We start from the raw sequence: 22,941 nt of genomic DNA on the forward strand, positions 1-22,941 counted from the left end.
AAAGTCATGGATTTTGCACATGGGGATTTGGGGGTATAAACCCCTAGTTTTGCCACGGGTATGCGGAGGTTTAGCACTGCTTAACATAAATAGAAGTGAAAAATGTGAATTTAGACTCACTTCAGGGTCTCTTTAGGGGCACAGGATACCAGGGTTCAAATCTCGTCTTTTCCTGTTCAGTAAGCCAGCACTTATTCAGTAAGGCGACATTAGGCAAGACTCCCTAAATTTGCTACTGCCTAATGCGTGTTTCTTTGCGGTTGCAGTTCTGGAAATTTGAATCTGCCAGGAGAAAAGTAAAATGTGTTGTCTTGTGTAGTATGAGGATATTTGCTCACCGCTGCTGAAAGCAAGGGAATCTACATTGAGAACAGTAGAGCTAGCCAATGAGAGATGCAACAAATTATATCTTGCATACAAATGGTATTTAGCTTGGAAATGGACAAATCAAATGTGGCAGTACGTGCAGTTGACAGACTCATTTCCAAGATGCATAAAATTTGCATGATACATACATACAAGCCAGATTTATTTGCATGTCAATGACCATCTCAACAAACTTACACTGAAACAAGTGCCATAGAGAACTACAATTTTTCTGTTCCATTACTTTAGACTGCACATTGACAACCAGTGTTCCCTTCTCAATCACGGTATATGAGACTGACTCCCAAATGTGGTTTGTTTGTTTTTCCAGTATCATACAAGACGTCTGTAGACATGCAGGGCGTACATGTAAAAAAGGCCCCCAGTAACCAATATTCTGCAAGTTATAGTTGCTATTAGAATATTGGTAAAATTACTGATATTATACTAGTTATAGCTGCTACTGGAATATTGGTAAAATTACCGATCTTATATTAGTTAATTTCGATAGTGGTAAAAGATTGGTTTTCTTTTCCAATGCTTTACTATGACTTGACCTTACCTGACTCTCACATAGAACCCTCCCTCTACTGATGCCTACCCCCTGACACCTAACCTGAACCCCCCATGGTGGTGTCTAAGTTTACACCCCCCCCCCACCAATCATGCCTAATGTTAACCCCCTCTCCTATCATTTTCAATTTCGTTATAAAAACAGTTTCTTTTAGTCACATTATAGTAGTTCATATTCAATGGTCAATGTAGTAGTTCAAGTTCAGTGCAGTAGCAGCTGCACATATAAACACTATTTTAGTGGCTCATAGCATCATCCTTTTCAAATTCATTTTAAATAGAGTTCCTTGTAGCCTCAATATGGTAGTTTCATATTCAATAGTTATGGATAGCAAAAGTTTAGCTACAAATACAAAACATAGGCATAAATAGCGGGCAATAATGGGCTTTCTTTTATGTAAACCCAAATTGCTTTGCAAGTTGTGTCATAGACGAGACTCCTTTCACATAAAACATTTGTAAATCATTGTAGCCTGTACAATTACTCATATTTTTTTTTCATTTTTACTTTTACAATTTGCAAGCTTGCTGCATCCTATTTTTTTTCTTTTTCACTGTATTATACATACAGTGCCCTTCTCTATTCATTGTTCTGATGAGTCAACCTGATGAATCTAATGTTTATGGATTGCCATACCACATGAAGTTTTCTGCTGCTTTATGAAATAAGCTTCCCTGAGGTCAAAAGGCATCTATAAGCCCACTAGTCTCGGTATCTGACATCTTCTGTTAAACTGAGAAATGATGCCAAGATGTGATGTGAAATTAATGGGAGCAAGAGCAAGTTGAGGTTTTCATTCTTATCCTGCATAAACTTGAACCCAGGCTGATCTCATACTTCTGTTTGTGATGATAAACATTTAGCGGAATTACAGTCTAGTGCATGAATTTCAATGCTGTCTTATTACAATGTCACAATTGCAGTGTCCTTGTGGAGCAGATGTCTGTCCTTGCTCATTCAGAATGAGATGTGTGTGTCCTTCTCATTTCCTTTTCCTCTGAACAGTAAAACATCAATAACATTTAAATGAATTACCAAGGAAAGAAGAAAGTAATTCTTTTTAGAGTGTTTTAGTCTCATAATTTGTGAGGTTACCTTTTATTATAGAATGCATTTGCATTGCAGAAATATACTTTTATTTGGTTTAATTTTTTTTTTCGTTTTTTACTTTTTTTTACTTCTTTATTGTAGAACAAAAATATTTTTTGTCTCAAATGAATTGCTTTATTTATAAACTAGCCAATTAATTTATGGGGCAATTTTAGGTTTGTAACTGATAGAGAATCCTATGTACATTCTTGTCTATGAACTAACAGAGTGTATTTTGTTTGCATGTAAAACAGATATTCAGACATAGAATGTGTATTTAGGTCCTGTGTTCCAATTACACTGATTCCACTGACTACATGTTTTTTAAACTGTGTAAACGTACCCATAGACTTTTTTAAATGTTTCTTTTTGATTCCTTTCACAACCTATACATCTAGTGGGTGTCACTTCCCCTAAAATGTCCCGTCAATTCAATTTCAATCAATGTTTGATCAAAACATCTATGTAGATTGGGGATGAGGCAGGAGTGGTAGTTGATCGATATAAGCCATAATGTTGCATTGCATTGAACAGTGCAATGATGAAGTTTGATTGATTTTCAACATATTTCCTGCTGGAATCTATTAAACATGAATGTACTGTTGTGGTAGGAATCAATTCCTTCCTGAATTGGTTGTATCAAGGAGTCACAGTAGCAGCACACATCCAAAAATCCACACGTTTTATTAGAACTTGTTGAAACAGCACATAGAGCCACAAAGGAGAGACCAGTGTCAGCAAGTCACACAGAGGTTGACAGCCGTTTCACATGTCGACCTCTGCGCAACTTGTGGACACCTCTTTCTCCTTTGAGGATCCATGTGCTGGCATATGCTGTTTTAACAAGTTCTAATAATATTTGTGACTTTTACTTTGGATATGTGTTGCTAATGTGTTGTTGTTTTTTTATACAAACGATTAATTGTTTCTTGGTATGCTGCACTACTGAAAGGTAATGCACTGCTCTGGTGCACATTTTCCTATGAAATTATAGCCTTTCTGAATTGATTCTCACTAGAAAGAAATTGATGGTTTTGCCAGTGCCACCTCAGGTGGCAAGCTATACGTTATTGGCAAGCTTAATGCTGGCCACACACTATCAGATTGACTTGGAAGATATCTGTTAGATCAATAGAATTTACCAGAAGTGCTCACAATCACTGAAGTAAATATGCAGTGAGGATCTGTTATTTTCACATCAATAACTGTAATTATGCTGTTGTACAGCAACAATATTATTGTGTTAAAATATTGTTTTATTAGTATCTGATTGTTTGAAATCAACTCATTTAGACATGCGTTTTTGTTTCTGTACACCACCTGCACTTACATTTGATTGATCTAAAAAGAAAAATGTTGGGTCAGTCTGCCAGTGTGTGGCCAACATACAGTAACTCAAACTATTTAAAAAAAATATCAAATTGATGGGAAGGCTACTGCCATGTTTTAAACCAGGACATTTAAGTTTCTAAATGTACTTTTTTTTATAACTGGGAGGTGGAAAAATTTTGAAAGAAAAATTTGAAATAAAGGTTTGATATAAAAAAGTGAGCAGTGATGTTGGTAGCATCAGGTTACTCAGCAGGAGCCCTCCTGCTACTACCATCTCAAGGAGTACAGAGACAGAGCTCACCTTGCTCAGTACATTCCTATAGTGCCCTAAATTGGGTGCACAGAATAGAAAAGAGAGCGGTGGGATTCTTTAGAAGACCTAGAAATTCAACATATGAAGACTCTTCAAAAAACCCACAAAATTATATAGCATTTATTACAATAAAATGAGTAAATACAGTTTTATTGCTAATTTTAAAGAAAAAGTAGCTTAATATATCAGAAGTTTACTATCTCAGAATTGGTCATACATTGTATATTTATACAGATGCCTTTGCTTGGGCTGAGGGCTGAGTTTATTATATGCAGAGGTTTACTATATCAGAGTTTACTATAATGAGATTCTACTGTAGTAATGCAAGGAATGAACTCTGTACAAACACATTGCTCTGTTATAATGATATAGCATACATTTGCTTTAGGAAGGTATGACAGTGCATGATTTAGCGGCTTTGGGTAGGATAAGAAGGGAAACTATGTGCCCAGCTGTCACTGTCATTTGAAGATCCACAGTGCTGGGTCTTTAAAGAGAAACCGTGACCAAGAATTTGACTTCATCCCAATCAGTAGCTGATACCCCCTTTCCCATTAGAAATACTTTCCTTTTCACAAACGTATCATCAGGGGCTCTGTATAGCTTATATTGAGGTGAAACCCCCCCACAAGTGGATGTGAGGACCATGGTCCTGACAGTTTCCTGTCTGGGAACTTCATTGCATTGTGGGAAATAACAGTTGTTTACAGCTGGGTCCAACTGCCAAAAAAGCAAGCAGCATCTCCTTCCACTGACAGCTGTACAAATTTCACCATGTTGTAAATGTCAGAATGTAAGTCAGGGAAAGGAAAGATTAGACTATTGTCAAACATTGACTAAATTATTTATTCATAACTATTGTAAAAATGAAGCACTTTTTATTACATTATTTTCACTGGAGTTACTTTTTTAAGCAATCTGTGGTTGGGGGTGTGGCCAGGGGAGGACTGGCCAGGGCGGAAAGGGGGAGATTTCCCCCCAGGCTGCCTCTCATTTAATGATTTAGGGCTGGTACAGTGCCTGTTGCATTCAGGTTTTTGTATAAGGCAATGTGAAACATTAGGCTGGCTGAGAGAAATAAAGGTGCAATTACGGAGCAATTAGAGGACGGGTAAGCTGGTAAATGTTCACAGCAAGATGCAGAGCAGAGGCTTGCCTACAGGGTCCATAGAAAAAAACCTCTGTCTCTGTGTGTGTGTGTGTGGGGGGGATGTTGGGGAATTAATATGGCCATACATCTGTTGTCTCAGCGATCAACCAACTGTTTTGATAATTACTATCTGATTAGGTGAAAATCGGTGCAGCAACAAGCATGCCCAATTGACCATTTTTACTGATTTTGGTCGGAAATTGGTTGAGTCTGAGATGCTGGGAAATCTCAGGCCGATGTGGTTGATTTGGTGCGCAGTGGTAACGACGTGCGATAATCACGAACGCCGGACACAATGGAAACCCTTTGCTGTCATCCCTCCAAATGTATTATGTGACCCCCGGTGCCTGGGCAGTTATACTTTACCTGTCACACTGCCCTGAAAGTGTCCTTGCTGTATTTCTACATGGGCGCCCCACATGACTACCAGCATGTAGCACGTGGTGTGCGTGTATGATGTCATTGGGCTGGGGCTGCCATGGAAACGGGCCTCTAGTTGGTGTTTTCCCCCCAGGCTGAAAGGTCCCAGTCCTCCCCTGGGTGTGGCCCCTGAAGAGCCACCTCAGCTGAGTTCCAGCTTGCATGGCTATGTAGTTTTAGGTTTAAAATAATTGATTTATTGTCTAACAGTTGATTATTAACAAAACTAAACATCAATGATTCAATGTTCAAAGTCATGTGCAAAGTTTTGCAGATGTTTCAAATATGGGCAGCAGTCTCCTGCAATGGTTAATGTTACTAGACTATACTATCCTGTCTAACATCTGTAGATTTTTCTCCTTTGACGTTTGACTGAATTTATTTTTTCATCTTTTTTTTTTCTACTCTTACAATTGCTAACACTGTTGGTACCCTAGCGATGTGAAAGATTTAAAAGTTAGGGGTTTCCGCTGCTTAATATAACAGACAAGACAGCTGATAGGAGGATACTGTGGTCAGTAAAAGTAGCCCCTAGAAAGGTCACCCTGCCATACAACTTTAACAGGGTTATATGTTGCCAAAATTGGCTAATGCTTTTTCAGTCTTGTTATACTGCTGGTAGGAACATATTCACTACTTTCATAATAGAGATCTCTGAACTTTGTTCAAATTTCACTGGGCATTCTTTTCAAATTACCAAAAATAAATATTTATTATTTTTAATGAAGAGGACAAACTTTCCTGTTAAATAAAAAAAAAAAAGGAATTATTTCATGTGTGGCTAAATAGTTCAAAGTGATCTAAAGTATCCCAACCAACACAATGAGCTTTTAGAACTTGTATTAAAGCTAAATAGACTATGACAAGCACATTATACAACCAGTATTGTATAATTGTTTCAGGTGGCATAGAAGGACATATTGTCAATCTTTTGAATGCTGGTACAATCTGAATTTTACAAGGGAACAAGGATCCCTTAAGGCCAGCAGCAAAATTGGCCTTTGATAAAGTTACATACAAGCAAACATTTAGTTCTAGCTTGGTTCTGAACTGATTCAGGGATATAAAGTGTAATTATTTCCAGGTCTTTGCCAGAGCCTCCAGAAATGTAGATATCACACCCATAAAGACAGAAAATTGTGGCTCCCAGTTATAGCCTGCAATTTTACTACAACAAGAACATAATAGATGTGTTAGATCACCTGTACATAAGCTTTAGTGTTTGGATACACGTAACATAAATAGAAAAGCAAATGTTCATGTTTTCTCCGGAAAGAGTAGTGATCTTAAAGCGCAATAGAGGAAGCCTGGAGCAGGAGACAAAGGGTTAAACAGAGAAGATGCAGGAGTGAACGAGCCACAGTGGCACAAATAGAAGGAATGCAATACTTGGAATGCATGGGGCAGGGATTGACAATGTGGGAAGAAACAAGGTAACAATATTGGGATTAACGTGACAGAAAAAGCACAAGATGAATGAATGCAGTCAAGGAAACAAGATGAGAAGAATGTGTTGAATTAAGGGGCCAATACACTCAGCTGATTTTTGGCCGATCGATCAAAATCGATTAGTTGATTGCAAATCGATTGACTAATCGACCGATTTGCGGCCAATTTCGATCAATTTCGATTGATTTCAATTGATCTGGCAGGCTGGAAAATCTAGGTCGACCTGTTGAGATTTCTTATCATTTTGCATTGGCCCTAATGGAAATCTGATGGTAAAAAAGAAATGCCATCAGATCGATTTTCAATAGATTTCAAACTGAAATCTGTTGGAAATCTTTTCCTAGTAAAAAAAAATGTTCCTAAACACATCAGATAGATCAGAAATCTTTCTGATGATCTATCTGCTGCTAATCGAACGAGTGTATGGCCACCTTGAGGGCTAGAACTAAGAAAACCGCGATTTGGTTGAATGATACTTCTAAGAAAACCTGCAGGCAAACCTAGGTACAAATACTCAGGAGATTGCTGGGAGATCATACACAGGCAAGTCAGAAAAATGAGGCAGGGCTAGCATGGAATTAATAAACCGGAAGAGAGATCATTTAAGTTTAGACTATACATTGCAATACTGAAAATCCTGATGTGCAGAGGATTACATGAAACTGATACACAGAAACATATGTATCAAATATATCTATTTTTATTTATTATTTAAATAAAACCTGTGGTAAGAGAGAGATATGGATATTGAAATTTCCACTTCTTTAAAAAAAAAAAAGTTTATTTAGCATCTCTCTTCTACTTTTAACACATCCCTGAAGTAATGGAGATATAGAGGTTGCCAAATGTATCTCCTTTTAACAATTCCTATTGCCTTTCTGTTCTGCTAATCCATTGCCTATATTTGTTTAAGGCAATAACTGATAAAAAGGATGCAGGCCAGGAACTCCACAAGCTGTATGCTTGTTTCAGTTGTGTGCTTCACACATGACGGATAATAGTGGGGAATTTAGCATTGTTTAAAATAAAATAAATATGGCCGCCTACCCATCCATTTCACCGCAGGGTAACTTTTCATCACTGACACAGAGGATGTGTTCCAATCATGGGATTTAAAGGGGCACAAATTGTAAAATTGAAAATATGTGCAAACCTATACAAATAAAAAGTATATTTTTTCCAGAGTAAAATGAGCCATAAATTACTTTTCTCCTATGTTGCTGTCACTTACAGTAGGTAGTAGAAATCTGACAGAAGTGACAGGTTTTGGACTAGTCCATCTCTTCATAGGGGATTCTCAACAAGGCTTTTATTCTTTATAAAAATATCCCCTAAAAAGGATTTAAACAATGATGCTGGCCAGCCTCCCTGCTTGCTACACAGTTTTTTGGTAGTTGGACAGAGCAACTGCCATGCACTAAGTGCTTTTGAAAATAAATATATCCCTGAGAATCCCCTATGAAGAGATGGACTAGTCTAAAACCTGTCGTTTCTGTCAGATTTCTACTACGTATTGTAAGTGACCGCAACATAGGAGAAAAGTAATTTATAACTAATTTGACTCGAGAAAACATGTACTTCTTATTTGCTTATGTTTGCACATATTTTACATTTTATAATTTTTCGCCATAGTGCCCCTTTAAGTGACTCTGACTGGACTTGCTGTATATTTGTTCCAGGTGTAGCAAACTACTAAAGCAGCAATAACAAATTAAAAACAAAAACCTGCATGACAACCAGGCAAACAGCATTTTTAGATCGGAATATACAATAGCCTCTATACGACTCTCACTACAGGAATACTTGAATTTTTCGCTGAATGCATTACTGGATTTAGCTGGCTTTGTATATTTGCTGGGGTTAAAATAGAACCCTTAGATAGAATTATAGTTGCAAAGTTTTTAAAGTTTAAAAAAGTACCATCTGAGCCATGGATAAATATTTATTCAGGCATACTGGACTAGCTTTGAACTGTGTGAACCCATTTAGTTTTCCGCATCTCAAGTGTTCATTTTTTTTTTGTCTATTAAAATAAGGCCCGTGTAAAAGGCGGATATTATTATATATCAAAATTTATGAAGCATAGATGCAGTATTCCGTGTGGGTGATTTAGTGAAGGTGGAATGCTCTTCTGTATAGTAACACACAGTGCAGTTGAAAAAAAGAAATAATGAAAATCTCTGAGCTGCATTTCATATTTAAAGTGAACAATGCTACATTTTTTACATTTCTCAACGTTTCTTTTTGTAAATATCAGAAGTTTTGCATCAGGTTGATACCATTTATTGGCTAACTTTAAAAGGAAAGGAATAAGCTTTTGGCTAATAAGCTGCCTTCAGACAGCCTGCAATCCCACATTTTTTTTTTTCATGTTAGCCAATTAATGGTATCCTCCTCACGATTCAAAACGTCTTGCTTTTTCTGATGGCTATCGTGGTCCAATGCTCTTTTTGTAAATAGCCTTAAATCTGTTAAGCAAAAGAAAGATTCAGAACTCCCCTTTAAATTGACTACTTTAAAGAACACTGGAAGTGAATGGGGTGTGGAGTAAAGAAGGCCCGAACCTCCGATTTTCAGTTCGTGAACCGCCTGTGAAAGTTTGGTTTTTGCAAACTTTTGCGAAGTGCAGTAGACTTCAATGGGGAGGCAAACTTGGAAAACTAGAAAAATTTATGCTGGTGGCCACAAAATTGATGGAAAAGGTGTTTCAAGGGGTCTAACACATGGAGGGGGCATGGCGGAGTGGGATAGATGCCAAAAGTCCCAGGGAAAAATCTGGATTTGATGCAAAGCAGCGTTTTAAGGGGCGAAATCACATTGAATGCTAAATTGCAGGCCTAAAGTGCTTTAAAACATCTTGCATGTGTATACATCAATCAGGGAGTGTAATTAGAGTACTGCTTCACACTGACACACCAAACTCCCTGTGTAACCCACCGAAAACAGCTGTTTGTGTAGTGACGGTCGTGCTGGACTGGTGCGCACCATGGCGAGATTGCTCTTCCTCACTCAGTGATGTCAGGTAATGTCTGATTGCTTTATCAACTTTCGATGGTTCTTTCTCTACCATTGTTAAAGCTTACATCTATTTTTTTAAATACTTGTTCTGCTTGCTGTTCAGTACCTGCAACGAGAATCTTTTATGGAGGGCAAGCCTGCCATTACAAGTGACCATGGGTAATGGCCGGGGAATCCTGGTTCGATTGCAGTCCGAAATGGGAGCCTAAGAAACAGCTACCACCACCACACATCCAAGGAAGGCAGCAGGCACGCTAAGGAGCAGGAACGGCTACCACACACATCCAAGGAAGGCAGCAGGCATGGCATGCACATCCCGAGGTAGTGACCAAAAATAACAATACAGGAGGACTTTCGAGGCCCTGCTGTATATATGATATGAATAAACTTTAAATCCTTTAATGATAATCTGTTATGGAGGGCAAGTCTGCTATTGTGAGTGACCAGTGACCACGGGAAATGGCCGGGGAATCCTGGTTTGATTCTGGTCCGGAGTGGGAGCCTAAGAAATGGCTACCACCACCACACATCCAGGGAAGGCAGCAGGCACACTGTGGGCAAAGGAGCAGGAACGGCTACCACACATCCAAGGAAGGCAGCAGGCATGGCATGCACGTCCCCAGGTAGTGACCAAAAATAACAATACAGGAGGACTTTCGAGGCCCTGCTGTATATGACACTGGTAGACTTTAGTACCTTTAACGAGAATCTGCTATGGAGGGCAAGTCTGCCATCCATTCAAGTGAAAGGTATGCACTGACTGCCAGGTATAATACAATGTGCAGTAAAAGGTATGCAGTGACTGCAAACAGCTGTTTGTGTATAGGGATGATCGGAAAGTGCAATTTCCGATTCTGCGGAATTCCGTCAGCGCTAAATTCCGTAACCATTTCTTTTCGTTGGAATTTTGCGGAATTCCGCATTCCGACGGTAAAATTTCAGTAATCTCAATTGAAACCTCGTTTTTGATAAATCGTAGGCCATGGGACCTAGTGGCTCTTCCACCAGTCTTTTTTTTTTTTTTGAAGCAGGAGTTGTTGCGTAAGCCATGGGACCTAGAGGTGATTCCACGGCGGTCATTATATGTTTGGTTTGGAGCAACAGGAGTTGTCACGTAAGCCATGAGACTTAGAGGTGGTTCCATGGCGATCATTATAAGTTTGGTTTGGAGCAGCAGGAGTTGTCGCGTAGGCTATGGGACCTAGAGGTGGTTCCACGGTGGTCATTATAAGCTTGGTTTGGAGCAGCAGTAGTTGTCGCGTAGGCTATGGGACCTAGAGGTGGTTCCACGGCGGTCATTATAAGTTTGGTTTGGAGCAGCAGGAGTTGTTGCGTAGCCTATGGGACCTAGAAGTGGTTCCACGGCGGCCATTACAATTTTGGTTTGGAGCAGCAGGAGTGTCGTGTAGGCTATGGGACCTAGAGATGGTTCCACAGTGGTCATTACAATTACAATTGGTGCTGAAATAATTCAGATTTTCATGCAGAAATCCTGTTGGTTGTTTTTTGTTAAGCCTCTAATTGGTACTGAAAGTCCGATTTTCATGCAGAAATCTTGTTGTTTTCACTTTAAGCTTCTTCAAGGGTCTTTCTTGTGATTGGCTTAAAAAAATCCTCATTCCGATGGAAAAATCCGCATTCCGACGGAATTACGCATTGCAATTCCGGTGCGACGGAACGGTATCGCCAATTTCCGACTGGAATCGCGGAAAACGGAATACCGCAGAATGCGGTGAGCATCCCTATTTGTGTAGTGACAGCCATGCTGGACTGGTGTGCACCATGACGAGAGTGCAGGTGATGGCGGCTTTCCAGCCCATATAGTTGCCGGGCTGAGGTAGCTGAATGACAGAACAGTGACTGTCCAGCTGATCAAATTTGGTCTGTCTACAATGAAGCAACGACCTCATTATCTTTGGTGTGCCACCGCCCGAGACACTCATATAGCCGTCGGTCATTGCTTCATTGTGATACGCGTGCCTCTTCACTGCGGCAAGGTAATGATCACAAAGGGGAATGGGCACAAGTACATGCCTTATGTTTTGTTGTTGCAGCCGCAGTGCAGTCAGAAAAATTAGGCAGGCATGTACATGCACAAAATTATTATAGCGGCCGCTGCTAGCATCCACCTGGATTTATGGACCCTGTTGGTGGTGGCGGAGAAGACAGTCAAGTGGCCTACGGGCAGAGGTGCTGTGTGGGGAGTGACTTAGGGCCCTTTTCCACTAGCAATCGCTAGCGTTCACGCTGAACGCTAGCGATTGCTGAATCGCAATTACCGGCGATTACCCGACGTTCGCGGCCGCGATTTTGCTATGCTATGCACTGCATAGCAAAATCGCGGCAAATATCGCTCCGCCACACGTTTGCGCTCCCGGCAAAAATGAATCGCGGTAGTGGAAATGACCTACCGCGATTCCTATGTTAAAGAGCAAACCGTAGCGATTGTAAAATCGCTAGCGGTTTGCGTTTTTGCGATTCAGCCAGCGCAAACGTGCTGGTGGAGAAGGGCCCTTAGTCTTGGAGCAGGCAGCCAGTCACATGGCGTGCAGGCAGAGATGCTGTGTGTGGGGACTGACTTAGTCTTCGGGAGGGCAGTAGCTCTCTGGGATCCATGCCTCATTCATTTTGATAAAGGTGAGGTACTGAACACTTTTGTGACTCAGGCGACTTCTCTTCTCAGTGATCTAGCCTCCAGCTGCGCTGAAGGTCCTTTCTGACAGGACGCTTGAGGCAGGGCAAGACAGAAGTTGGATGGCAAATTGGGACAGCTCTGGCCACAGGTCAAGCCTGCGCACCCAGTAGTCCAAGGGTTCATCTCTGCTCACAGTGTCTACATCCACACTTAAGGCCAGGTAGTCGGCTACCTGCTGGTCCAGGCGTTGGTGGAGGGTGGATCCGGAAGTGCTAAGGCGAGGCGTTGGACTAAAGAATGTCCGTATGGCCGACATTACCATGAGATTGCTGGAGTGTCCTGTCCTTGCCTGTGTGGACATGGGAGGAGGATTACTGGCAAAGATACCTTTATTGCATTGACATTGCTGTGACATGACCCTTAAATGCAATATAAAGCTTAGTTGAAAGCTTGTTCTGCATGTGCTGCATCCTTTCTGCCTTCAGGTGAGTTGGTAACATGTCCGCCACTTTGTGCCTATACTGAGGGTCTAGTAGCATGGCCGCCCAGTACAGCTCTTTCCCCTTGAGTTTTTTTTATAAGGGGGTCCCACAACAGGTTGGACAGCATGAAAGACGCCATCTGCACAAAGTTGGATCCAGACATACTATCCATCTCCTCTTGCTCTTCCTCAGTGACGTCAGGTAAGTCCTCCGTCTCCTCCCAGCCACGAACAATACCACGGGAACGTCGAGCAGCACAAGCCCCCTGCTGTGGTTGTTCTTCTGCCGCTGTCTCCTCCTCCTCCAAAGAAACACCTTCCTCATCAACCGAGTCTGGCTCCTCTTCTCCACACGACTCTTCCTCCTCCTCCCCCCTCTGTGCTGCCGCAGGTGTTGGGGAAACATCTGATTCTGATGAAAATTGCTCCCACAACTGTTCCTGTTGTAGCTGTTCCTCTTCACGCTCCTCCACAGCTTGATCCACCACTCCAGGAAGTAAGCGTACAGGATCAAGTCGCTGATAGTGCCTTCACTGCGACTCACCAGGTTGGTCACCACCTCAAATGGCCGCATGAGCCTGCATGCATTTCACATCAGTGTCCAGTTCAGTTTGATGTTTTGTGATGGTGTGGTAGGGTCCTTCTAACCTCCTGGGGGAGTTCCTGGCTTAGGTTAACCAAAATAGGTTTAATTTGAGGTTTACCATGAATTCAGATGCTACTAAAATTGATTACCTCGACTTAACTTTGGTCGGCGATTCCACATCCCGTTTGGTTTCCACACGCACATTTCGAAAAGCTACAGCAGGCAATTTGATTTTGCTTGCTAACTCATGTCACCCCAGACATACCATCAATGCCATTCCTACGGGAGAGTTCATTAGAGCAGCTCGTAACTGTTCTAACCCACATGACCTACATTCAGAATTTAATCAGGTGGAAGATAGGCTTAGACAGAGGGGGTACACAGACAAACAATTAAAACTAGGACATTCTAGAGGAACAAAAAGAACACATTCAGACCTATTGGAGACTGTGGGATGGGATGGAGCCAGGACTGACAAAGTGACTTTTGTCACAGATTACAGTCTGGAATTCACAAAAATCACCAGCATTGTGAGTAAATATCTTCCAGTTCTGCATTCAGATTCAAAACTTAAAACATTTTTAGATGGTGGATGTCGTTTTTCTGCCAGAAGGGCCAGAACCTTGGGCTCCATCCTCTCGCCCAGTCTTTTCAGGTCTCCTTCCTCTCTTCATACTCCTACATGGTTGGCCACGGTGGGTTCATACCTGTGTGGCTTTTGAACCTGTAATTATTGCCACTGCCAAACTCTAGGAACCTCTGTGTTCTCCTAGTCATTTAACACCAGTTTTCCCATCAAACAATATGTTAACTGCAATACTAAATACACCATATATGTTATTTCCTGTTTTCAGTGTAAGATTCAATATGTGGGTTGTACAACCCGCAATTTAAGAGCACAAATAGCCGAACATTATTGTGGTACACACTGGAAAACTTTTCAAAAGTCAGCAGTCTCTAAACATTTTGAGACCGTTCGCAAAGGCGATTTAAAATCTTTTAGCTTTCAGGGAATCTTCCTACTACAGGAGGCGATATACAGAGGTTATTATTGAAGCGCGAGGCCTACTGGATTTATAGGTTAGGCACTCGCATACCCTCTGGTCTAAATAAACGTTGGGATTTAAATCTAGTATATGATTACTGACTTATTTAGACAGTGTGGCTGTTCTTATTTCTATACATATATTGATATATTTTCCTTTTTTGTACTCGCTTCTCTCTATACATGTTTTTGCAGTAATGCTGTTGTCTAAGTGGTCATCTTTTTTACATTACTTTTATCTTTTTATATATTTTGTAGTACTTTGCATATTATAGCTTGTTCTTACTATTTGTATGTAATGTTTCCCTTTAAGGACCTGGCTGTTAGGTGTGAGGGGTGGAGCTATCCCTCCTAACAATATATAAGCCATCTCCTTAAAGAGACACTGAAGCGAAAAAAATATATGATATAGTGAATTGGTTGTGTACTATGAATAATTACTAGAAGATTAGCAGCAAAGAAAATATTCTCATATTTTTATTTTCAAGTATATAGTGTTTTTTTCTAACATTGCATCATTCTATAATATGTGCAGATTACACAACACTCAGCATTCAAAATGAGTCTTTCAGAGCAGTCTGTGAAGTAATGACCTCTCCTCTAGCAGAGGAAAAGTAAATAGTCCAGGAACAGTTGAGATAATAAAAGTCAGATAACAGCCCTCTCCACCACTAACTTAGTCGGAGAGCTTAATGGCTATAGAGATAACAACTGGAGTTTCTCAACTCTTCCTGTACTGGAAACAATTACACTGTATCTGATCTTAATGTTTTAGTTCTTAGCTGTGCTACACATACAAATCATAATATCATCATTTTTTTTTTTTTGCTTCAGTGTCTCTTTAACAGGCTCACCTTGACTATGATTAAGGGCAGATTATAGGCCCGATACGCGTTAGTTGATCCTGTGATTTTATTGCACTTCATTTTTGTCATGTGGAATTTTCTAATAAAGAACAGACATTTTTTCATCAAGCCAAGTCTGGTCTGCGGATCCTTCTCTTCTTTCACGGACACCTGGCTGCTGTGGGCAGAGGAGCAGGAACCGCTCAAGGGCAGAGGCAGACTGAAGGAGGGTGGCTGTGAAGGTGCAAGGGAGAAAGTTGCTGAAGATGCTGCACCTGAAGGAGGAAGAGAAGGAGGGTGGCTTTTCTTTTGTGTGCTGCTTTTGCTCAGGTGCTCTTCCCATTGTAGTTTTGTGCCTTTTCTCCATGTGCCTTCGTAAGGCACTTGTCCCTACGTGAGTGTTGGCCTTTCCACGGCTCAATTTTTGGAGGCAGAGAGAACAGATGGCATTGCTCCGATCTGAGGCAGACACATTAAAAAATTTCCAAATTCTGGGGTGATGGCACTATGGTGGCAACAGCAGCTGACGTTAAAGGGCATGTTGGCTGGCTGTCCATAAATGGTGATACATGGTGCCGGCCACTGCCACCAGCTGTTTCTGATGACGAGCTCCCCCTGCTTCTTTCAGCAACTCGTCTCCTCCTACTCCTCTCTGAATCCCCCTCTGAACTGTCCCCCCTGTTCATCTCCTCTATTGGAAACTTACGTGGGATCCGTATCAACATCCTCATCATAATCATCCTGCCCAACTTCGCTTGCCTCAGACACCTCCAAAACTGCACCAACAGCAGGTACTTCATCATCTTCACACGTTACATCCATAGTGTTGCCGCCTAACTCAGACATATGAGGTGGTGTAACTTGCTTAGCGTCTTCATCTGATTGTAACAATAATGGCTGTGAATCAGTTAATTCCCCACAAATTAACTCCTGCGAAGTGTCAAATGCAACGGATGTGGTCCTTGTAGTAGCGCTGGTGGCTGCGGAAGATGAGGTGTTCTATGTTAGTCAACCACTTCCTGACAATCTTGGGAGTTGATGGGATGTGCCTTCTTCTGAGCACTGTACTTTGGTTGTGGACTGCACGAAATCGCATCAACATGACCTCGCACAGATCTGCTGGGTGGCCTTCCTCTGGGTCTGCCTCTACCTCTGCCTGTTTTGTCCATTGTGTCCATATCGGGGGGGATGAAGTGAAAGGTATGCACTGACTTGACTAATACAATGTGCAGTCACACAGGTGCAGTTAACAGGTATGCACGGAGTGTTATATCACACTGCCGGCACTCATGTAGGTAGGTGGGTGCACTGAACACAACAGGTAGGTATATACAGTGATGGTATTACAATGTGCACCTGTCACACACAGACAGGTAGTGGACAGGCACAGTGACACTGCGTGCGCTCACATAGGTAGGTGCGTGCACTGTGAACAGGTAGGTGGGTATATGCAGTACTGGGTATTACTAAGTGCACCTGTCGCACACAGACAGGTAGCAGACAGACACATTGACACTGCGTGCACTCAACTCATGTAGGTAGGTGGGTGCACTGTGAGCAACAGGTAGGTAGGTATATGCAGTAACTTATACAAAATAGTAAGCAGCGCTCAATGCAAAAATATGTTATGTGGCTATCATAAACATTAAGTGACCAAAGTCCAAATGTAACTGTACGCTCTAGTGAAAAATGTGTATATCTTCAAAGCAAAATTGTAATGTTCTAGCAGTGCTCAATAACTGTTCATCAGATAAATGCTGGCTTAATACCACTTCACGAAACAGCATGGGGTCCCCCCCCCCCCTCGTAGAGCAACTCACCAGAGGATGCGGCCGAACCAGCCCGATATTGCTTCTGGGGTATATGGCCACCCCACTGCCTCCAACTGGCAACCTCCAACAGCTCACTGTCATCTGGTGATGAAAAAAGAGGCCCCCATAGCGTAAAAGTGTATTTTTATTCTTTAAAAAATCAGGCTTGTGCCTTTAAAATGGTCAAACAAATATTGCTACTGGATGACAGTCACTTAAAAAGAATAAGTTACATGTGATGCCCATACAAGTCTTTGCAGGGTTTGCGGAATATGATCACGCTATGTCTGCATGGGGAAACAATAAAGTGTGCAGTACACTAAGATACTGCCGCTCACCGCCCACAATGCAGCGCATAGGTGACACACCGTGTAAAAAATTAAGTGCAGCGCCAGCAGCGTCCAGCTAGCGTTGCGTGTGACGTTGTCGCTCCGTACATCTCTGCCCTACACGTTACGTTGATTACAACTCGTCATCGCTCCGTAGCTCCGCCCTATGCGTTACGTTCATTACAACTCATCAGGGACCCCTGATGAGTTGTAATCAATGTAACACATAGGGCGGAGCTACGGAGCCACGAAGTCAGGTGGGTGCACTGTGAACAACAGGTAGGTAGGTATATGCAGTAATGGGTATTACAATGTGCACCTGTCACACACAGCTAGTCACTGAATGTGCTGGACCTAGCAGTGGCACACACACAGTATGAATTATCAAGGGTGTCTATGCAACACAAGTGTCAGTGGGAGACACAGAAAAAAAAATAGATCACAAGAACAAGATTAGCTCTCAAAAGAGCTGTTGTGGGGTGCTATTTTAGCAATAAGAATCAGCAAGGAGCAAGCGAACAAGCCTACAAGAGTCTAACTAATCTTTCCCTATGAGAGAGTCTACAGCAGCTGTCCTTTCTCTATTTACTGCAGGCACACGAGTGAGTATAATGGCCGGCGGTGCCTTTTATAAGGGGGGTGGGGAGGGAGTGTAGCCTGATTGGCTACAATGTGCCTCTGCATGTATAACTTTGCTCTATGTTGTATAACCTTGTTATGTCTGTCATCCTTGTATCATTGTATATATTGTCCAGCGCTGAGTAATATGTTGGCGCTTTATAAATACAATAAATAATAATAATGTGCCTGCTGACTGTTATGTAGGGGGTCAAAGTTGACCCTAATGGTGCATTATGGGGGCGAACTGAACTTCTGGAAAAGTTTGCGGTTCTCCGCAATCGCGAGCCACTGGAAGTTCGCCGGGAACAGTTTGCCGGCGAACCGCTTGGGCCATATGGAGGCGGCCATATTTATTTTCTCTTGAACAATACTATTCACATTGCATTCTGCTGATCTTTCATGCATCAGTATTGTCTGAATCACACACCTGAAACAAGCATATATGGTAAACCTAATCAAACTTCCAATATCTGATCTGCATAGACAATAACAAACAAGTAACACAGTCACAGCAAGAGGCCAACCTGGTCCTGTACCATTGTAGTTTAGTGCTTAGTAAGGAAAGCACTTTTATTCACATATGGGGAAGTACCATTCCCACTAGGCCTTGGAATTACCAATACTGGTCACAGATTCCAAGAAAAATAATTTTATGAGCAATACATAAAATGTGTACCCACCCCCAGGATTGATACTATGAGATAGAGAACCATTCGACAGGCACCCAAATTAATATAACATGCTTAGAAACTGGTTAAAATGAAGAGAAGTTTGGCCTTACTTTCAAAAATCCACTGAACAAGAGAATCAGACTTTTATTTATTTTGGATGCCGCTCATATTGTTCTCTATCTGATCTGCATGTTAGTTCAGGGTCTATGGCTTTAAGTATTAGGGGCAGATGATCATCAGGACAGCCAGGCAATTTGCATTGTTTAGAAGCTTAGCTAATATGTATATCCGCTTCTATATTCCTCTCACTTCAGCTGTCCTTTAGTGCAGAGTTCCCCTCTTCTCCCCTGTTCTCAAGGCCCACCAACAGTGCATGTTTTGCAGGAAACCACAAATATTCCCAGGTGAGGTAATTAGTGTCTCAGCAGAGCTGATTAACTACCTCTGTGGATTTCCACAAAACATGCATGGTTGGTAGACCTTGAGGACAGGGTTGGGGAACACTGCTTAACAGTTGGCATTGGCATAGAGGAACAGTCTTGGTACTTAATGCTACAGACAACCTCATTTTTTTCCCTTACTGCAGTCTAGCTATTTTTTTTTTTAAAAGGTAATAATGTAAATGGCCAGATGTTGCTTTCATGTGTTTTAAATCACATCAAATATTTATTTGAGTCTGAATGAAGGAAGATGGCAATGTTAGATTAAACATAGTCACTTTTAGACTCTGTTTCCTTGTGCTAACTCCTGTATTCTGCTGTTTGCATGTGAAGTCTATAAAAGAATGATTGTGTTCTCATTTCTTTTCTTTCATAATTCCTCTCTGCTTCCTTTGATGAATGTACTTTTGACTGCAGACTGGCAATTTGAGGGTAAGATATCAAGAGCGGCTAGTCCTGAACATTGCTCGTCTGTTATTCATATCCATTCCGACTTATAACATTTTTCAAATTCTGCTCACTCGCTTCAATTAGATCCTTTTGATCACAATTACATTTCAATTATATTTGTTTGTGTTGTGAAGCTGTAGTTAAAATAATATCTTATTTTTGAATTAAATTACCATAATAACTTTCTAGTCCAGAAGGACTTTGGTTTCACAACTATAAAAGTAATTTAAAATTTCCCCCAAAAATGTTACACCCAAATATGGTATATGTTTAGTTTTTAGTTTTCATTTTTTAAATACATAGATGTATTGAATCAACCATCCGCTTCTCATATCTCTCAGAGAGGTTTGCTGTGATACCTCTGCTCTTAGGTTCCCGTTATGGCCCTCATTCAATTATTTTTCTCCTAGGTAATAGTTTCACACCTTATCAATAAAATGTTTTTGAAGCCACTAGAGCAAGAAATTGCTTAGAATAATTTTTACAGTACTTGTTCACCCACTTTTTAATACTTTTTAAATTGCAGAGTACTGACAAGTTATTTTTAACTGAAGATGAAAAATGATCCCCTAGTAGTAAACTTAGGAGAACAAGTAAATTTAATAAAGGCCTATGAGAGAATTTTTATCATCAACACATGATTTTTCAATTCTTATTAATCATGGAAAATGTATGGGGTTAACTGATGCCAATTCATGCTGATAACTCTGATGTCAAGAGCCAGAGTTGTAGGTGATCTAAGAAAATATTCTCTTGAGAGAGAGAGACAAGTTGGTGAGTGAGTAAATCCCCACACTTGTCTACAGAACAAATCAATTCCAGGTTGGGGTGATTTTACCCTTCATTGTGAGCATCCAAGCAATTAGTTCACATATAAACAACTTTGGATAAAGCAAGCTATATCATTGCTGTAAGTACATCAATAGCTTTTGGTGTTTCATGTGAGCTATTTAATATTGTGGTGTGCAAGCTGCTTGTGATTTGAGTTATAGATGCTTAGATGTGCCAAACTATTAAATACTGTGTGCAGTTAAGCATTGTGGCAGTTTGAGTAGCATTTGTGAAACCATTTTGTGCAGTCATTATATTGTACTGTGCTGTGCAGTACAACCTGGATATCAATCTAATACCATCTTTGTTAATACAGCCATACCAGCAACATTGCATACTGGTTAAGAGCCAAACATAATGTTTACTAACTTTTTTTTCCCCTTATTGTAGACTGTGAACTGGCCAGATCTGGTCCACCAGCAACTATAGCAACTATAGATGAAGAAAGTGCAAATGGTAAGCACATTCTGATATTTCTTTTTTTCTTTATGCAACGCAACTGAATGCATTCATTTGCCTTTTTCCAGGCTTATCTGAATGAATTATTTTAATTTCATTGACCAATGACCGCTAAAAAAAAAAAGTCAGTAAAAAGCAGCACTGGGCTATTTGCTATAAAGCTGATTAGTGAGTTTGAAAGACATTTGTTTTATGTTTATTCTATGTGTATGAGTTACATGAGCATTTAAGATTATTGCTAGCTAGTTAAAAAAAATACATTTTTTTTAAAAAAGCATGTTACTAACTTATTTTTGGAATTCAGAAGCCATGTGAAGGGAGACGACTAGAGATACAAATTGCGTTCCCTTTTGTAAATCTGAATTAAATAAAAACATTTTGTGCCTAAAATTCAGGAACACTTTTACCTGGCAAAATGGTTGTTGGTCATTTCTGTTTCCTTTCACTTTTAAATAAATGATTGCTAAATAAAAGCCAGCCAACTATGGGTCAATTTTGGTGCTGTATACCAAGCCAGCTGATCCCTAACTGATTGGAATTTGATCAGATAGTGATCATTTCCTACCATACATGGCACATTCAATTCTGATAGATTTCAAAGCATCTATCATCTATCTATCATCTATCAAGCTACAGATGTTGCGTTGCTTAATGCAGTGCTATGGGCCAACAATCTCCCACCACTTCTGTCCTGCTCCGCTCTCATGGAAATGTTCCATCATGCCTAATCAGTCTTTCAGTTGATAATCTCTACAGAATAGAAAACTGGATATGTTAGAGCAATACATTAATGGCAGATTCAACAGAAACTATAGAATCTGCTAGAAATTAGTCAGAAAAAGTGATGCTTGTATGGTTGCCCAACAACTTTGCAAACAAGAAAAGTGAATGGGGACAAACCAGCAGGGCAACTCAATCTGGCAATACATAGGAGTGTATGTAAATAGCAATGGCCTGCTTATCTACTTCAGGCTACCAGATTAGGCAAACATTTATATATACGACTTTATAGAGGTATCACAAACAATAAAATATTTTGTTGTAGCAAAACGTACAAAAGGAAATATGTTATGTACTACTCAATGGCATATGGGAAGTTTCTAGAACAGTGTTTTTTTTGGTGCTTTTGCTTACTCATGTTAATGTGTACCACACCAAATGCTAATAAAGTGTTCCCAAGCCAAAGCACGGGGAAAAAAATTCACATACCTACCAAGGGTAGATGGAAGCCGCTGGATCCTAATAATGCTTCCCTTGCTGTCATCTGGTCCCCCATCACCGAGCATGGACCCTTCAAAGACTACCAAAAAGGGCTTGTCAGTGATCAGACCAGGGCTGCACTCCTCTTCAAGCATGGGGTAGACCTACTGTTCCTGTGAGAGTATGGCTGCACCTGCACAGTAACCCAGAGCTGTCTATGCACAAGCAGCTACTGCGGAGACGCCTCTATGCTCGCGTGGCTACGGGAGTGCACGCCTGATCAGTTGGAGGATCTGTGAGCAGCGATGGTGGACCAGAGGACCGCAATGGAAGTCCTGTTATGATCCAAAGGCTTCTGTCTCCTTAAGTATATGTTTCTGAACCCGAGCTTGTGCTCAGGTTCTCTTTAAAAGGAAACTGAAGTGAGAAGTATATAGAAGCTGCCATATTTATTTCCTTTTAAACAATACCAATTTGTCTGGCAGTTCTAGTCCTGCTGATCTATTCGGCTGCCGTGTATCGCACCAGAAAAAAGCATGCTGCTAACCCTGTCAGATCTGACAATGTCTGAAATGCCTGATCTGCTGCATGTTTGTTCAGGGTCTATGGCTCAAAGTATTATAGCAGTGAAGGATCAGCAAAACTGCCAGGCAAATGGTATTGCTTAAAAGGCAGGCTCCCTATCCCTCTCACTTCAGGTTTCCTTTACGCTTGAATACCTTGTCATTAAGTGCATATGTATGTGTTTTTAGGAGGTGAGTACTCCTTCAAGGTGGTGGTGGTGGTTTAATTGCAATATAGTTTTGAGCATCTCCATGAAGTTTGC

At 40.9% G+C, this 22,941-nt stretch overlaps 1 protein-coding gene across 1 annotated transcript in view; it reads left to right on the top strand.

The window, feature by feature from the left end:
* Window positions 1-22,941, top strand: part of PCDH15 (protocadherin related 15) — a 1,564,441-nt gene that overhangs the window by 273,218 nt on the left and 1,268,282 nt on the right. The window contains exons 3-4 of the mRNA XM_068257852.1: window positions 19,593-19,607; window positions 20,847-20,912. Coding sequence (XP_068113953.1) covers window positions 19,593-19,607; window positions 20,847-20,912 — 81 coding nt within the window. The remainder of the gene's footprint in view (window positions 1-19,592; window positions 19,608-20,846; window positions 20,913-22,941) is intronic.

Source organism: Hyperolius riggenbachi, chromosome 10 (genome assembly GCF_040937935.1).
Source record: "Hyperolius riggenbachi isolate aHypRig1 chromosome 10, aHypRig1.pri, whole genome shotgun sequence".
NCBI classification, from domain to species: Eukaryota; Metazoa; Chordata; class Amphibia; order Anura; family Hyperoliidae; genus Hyperolius; species Hyperolius riggenbachi.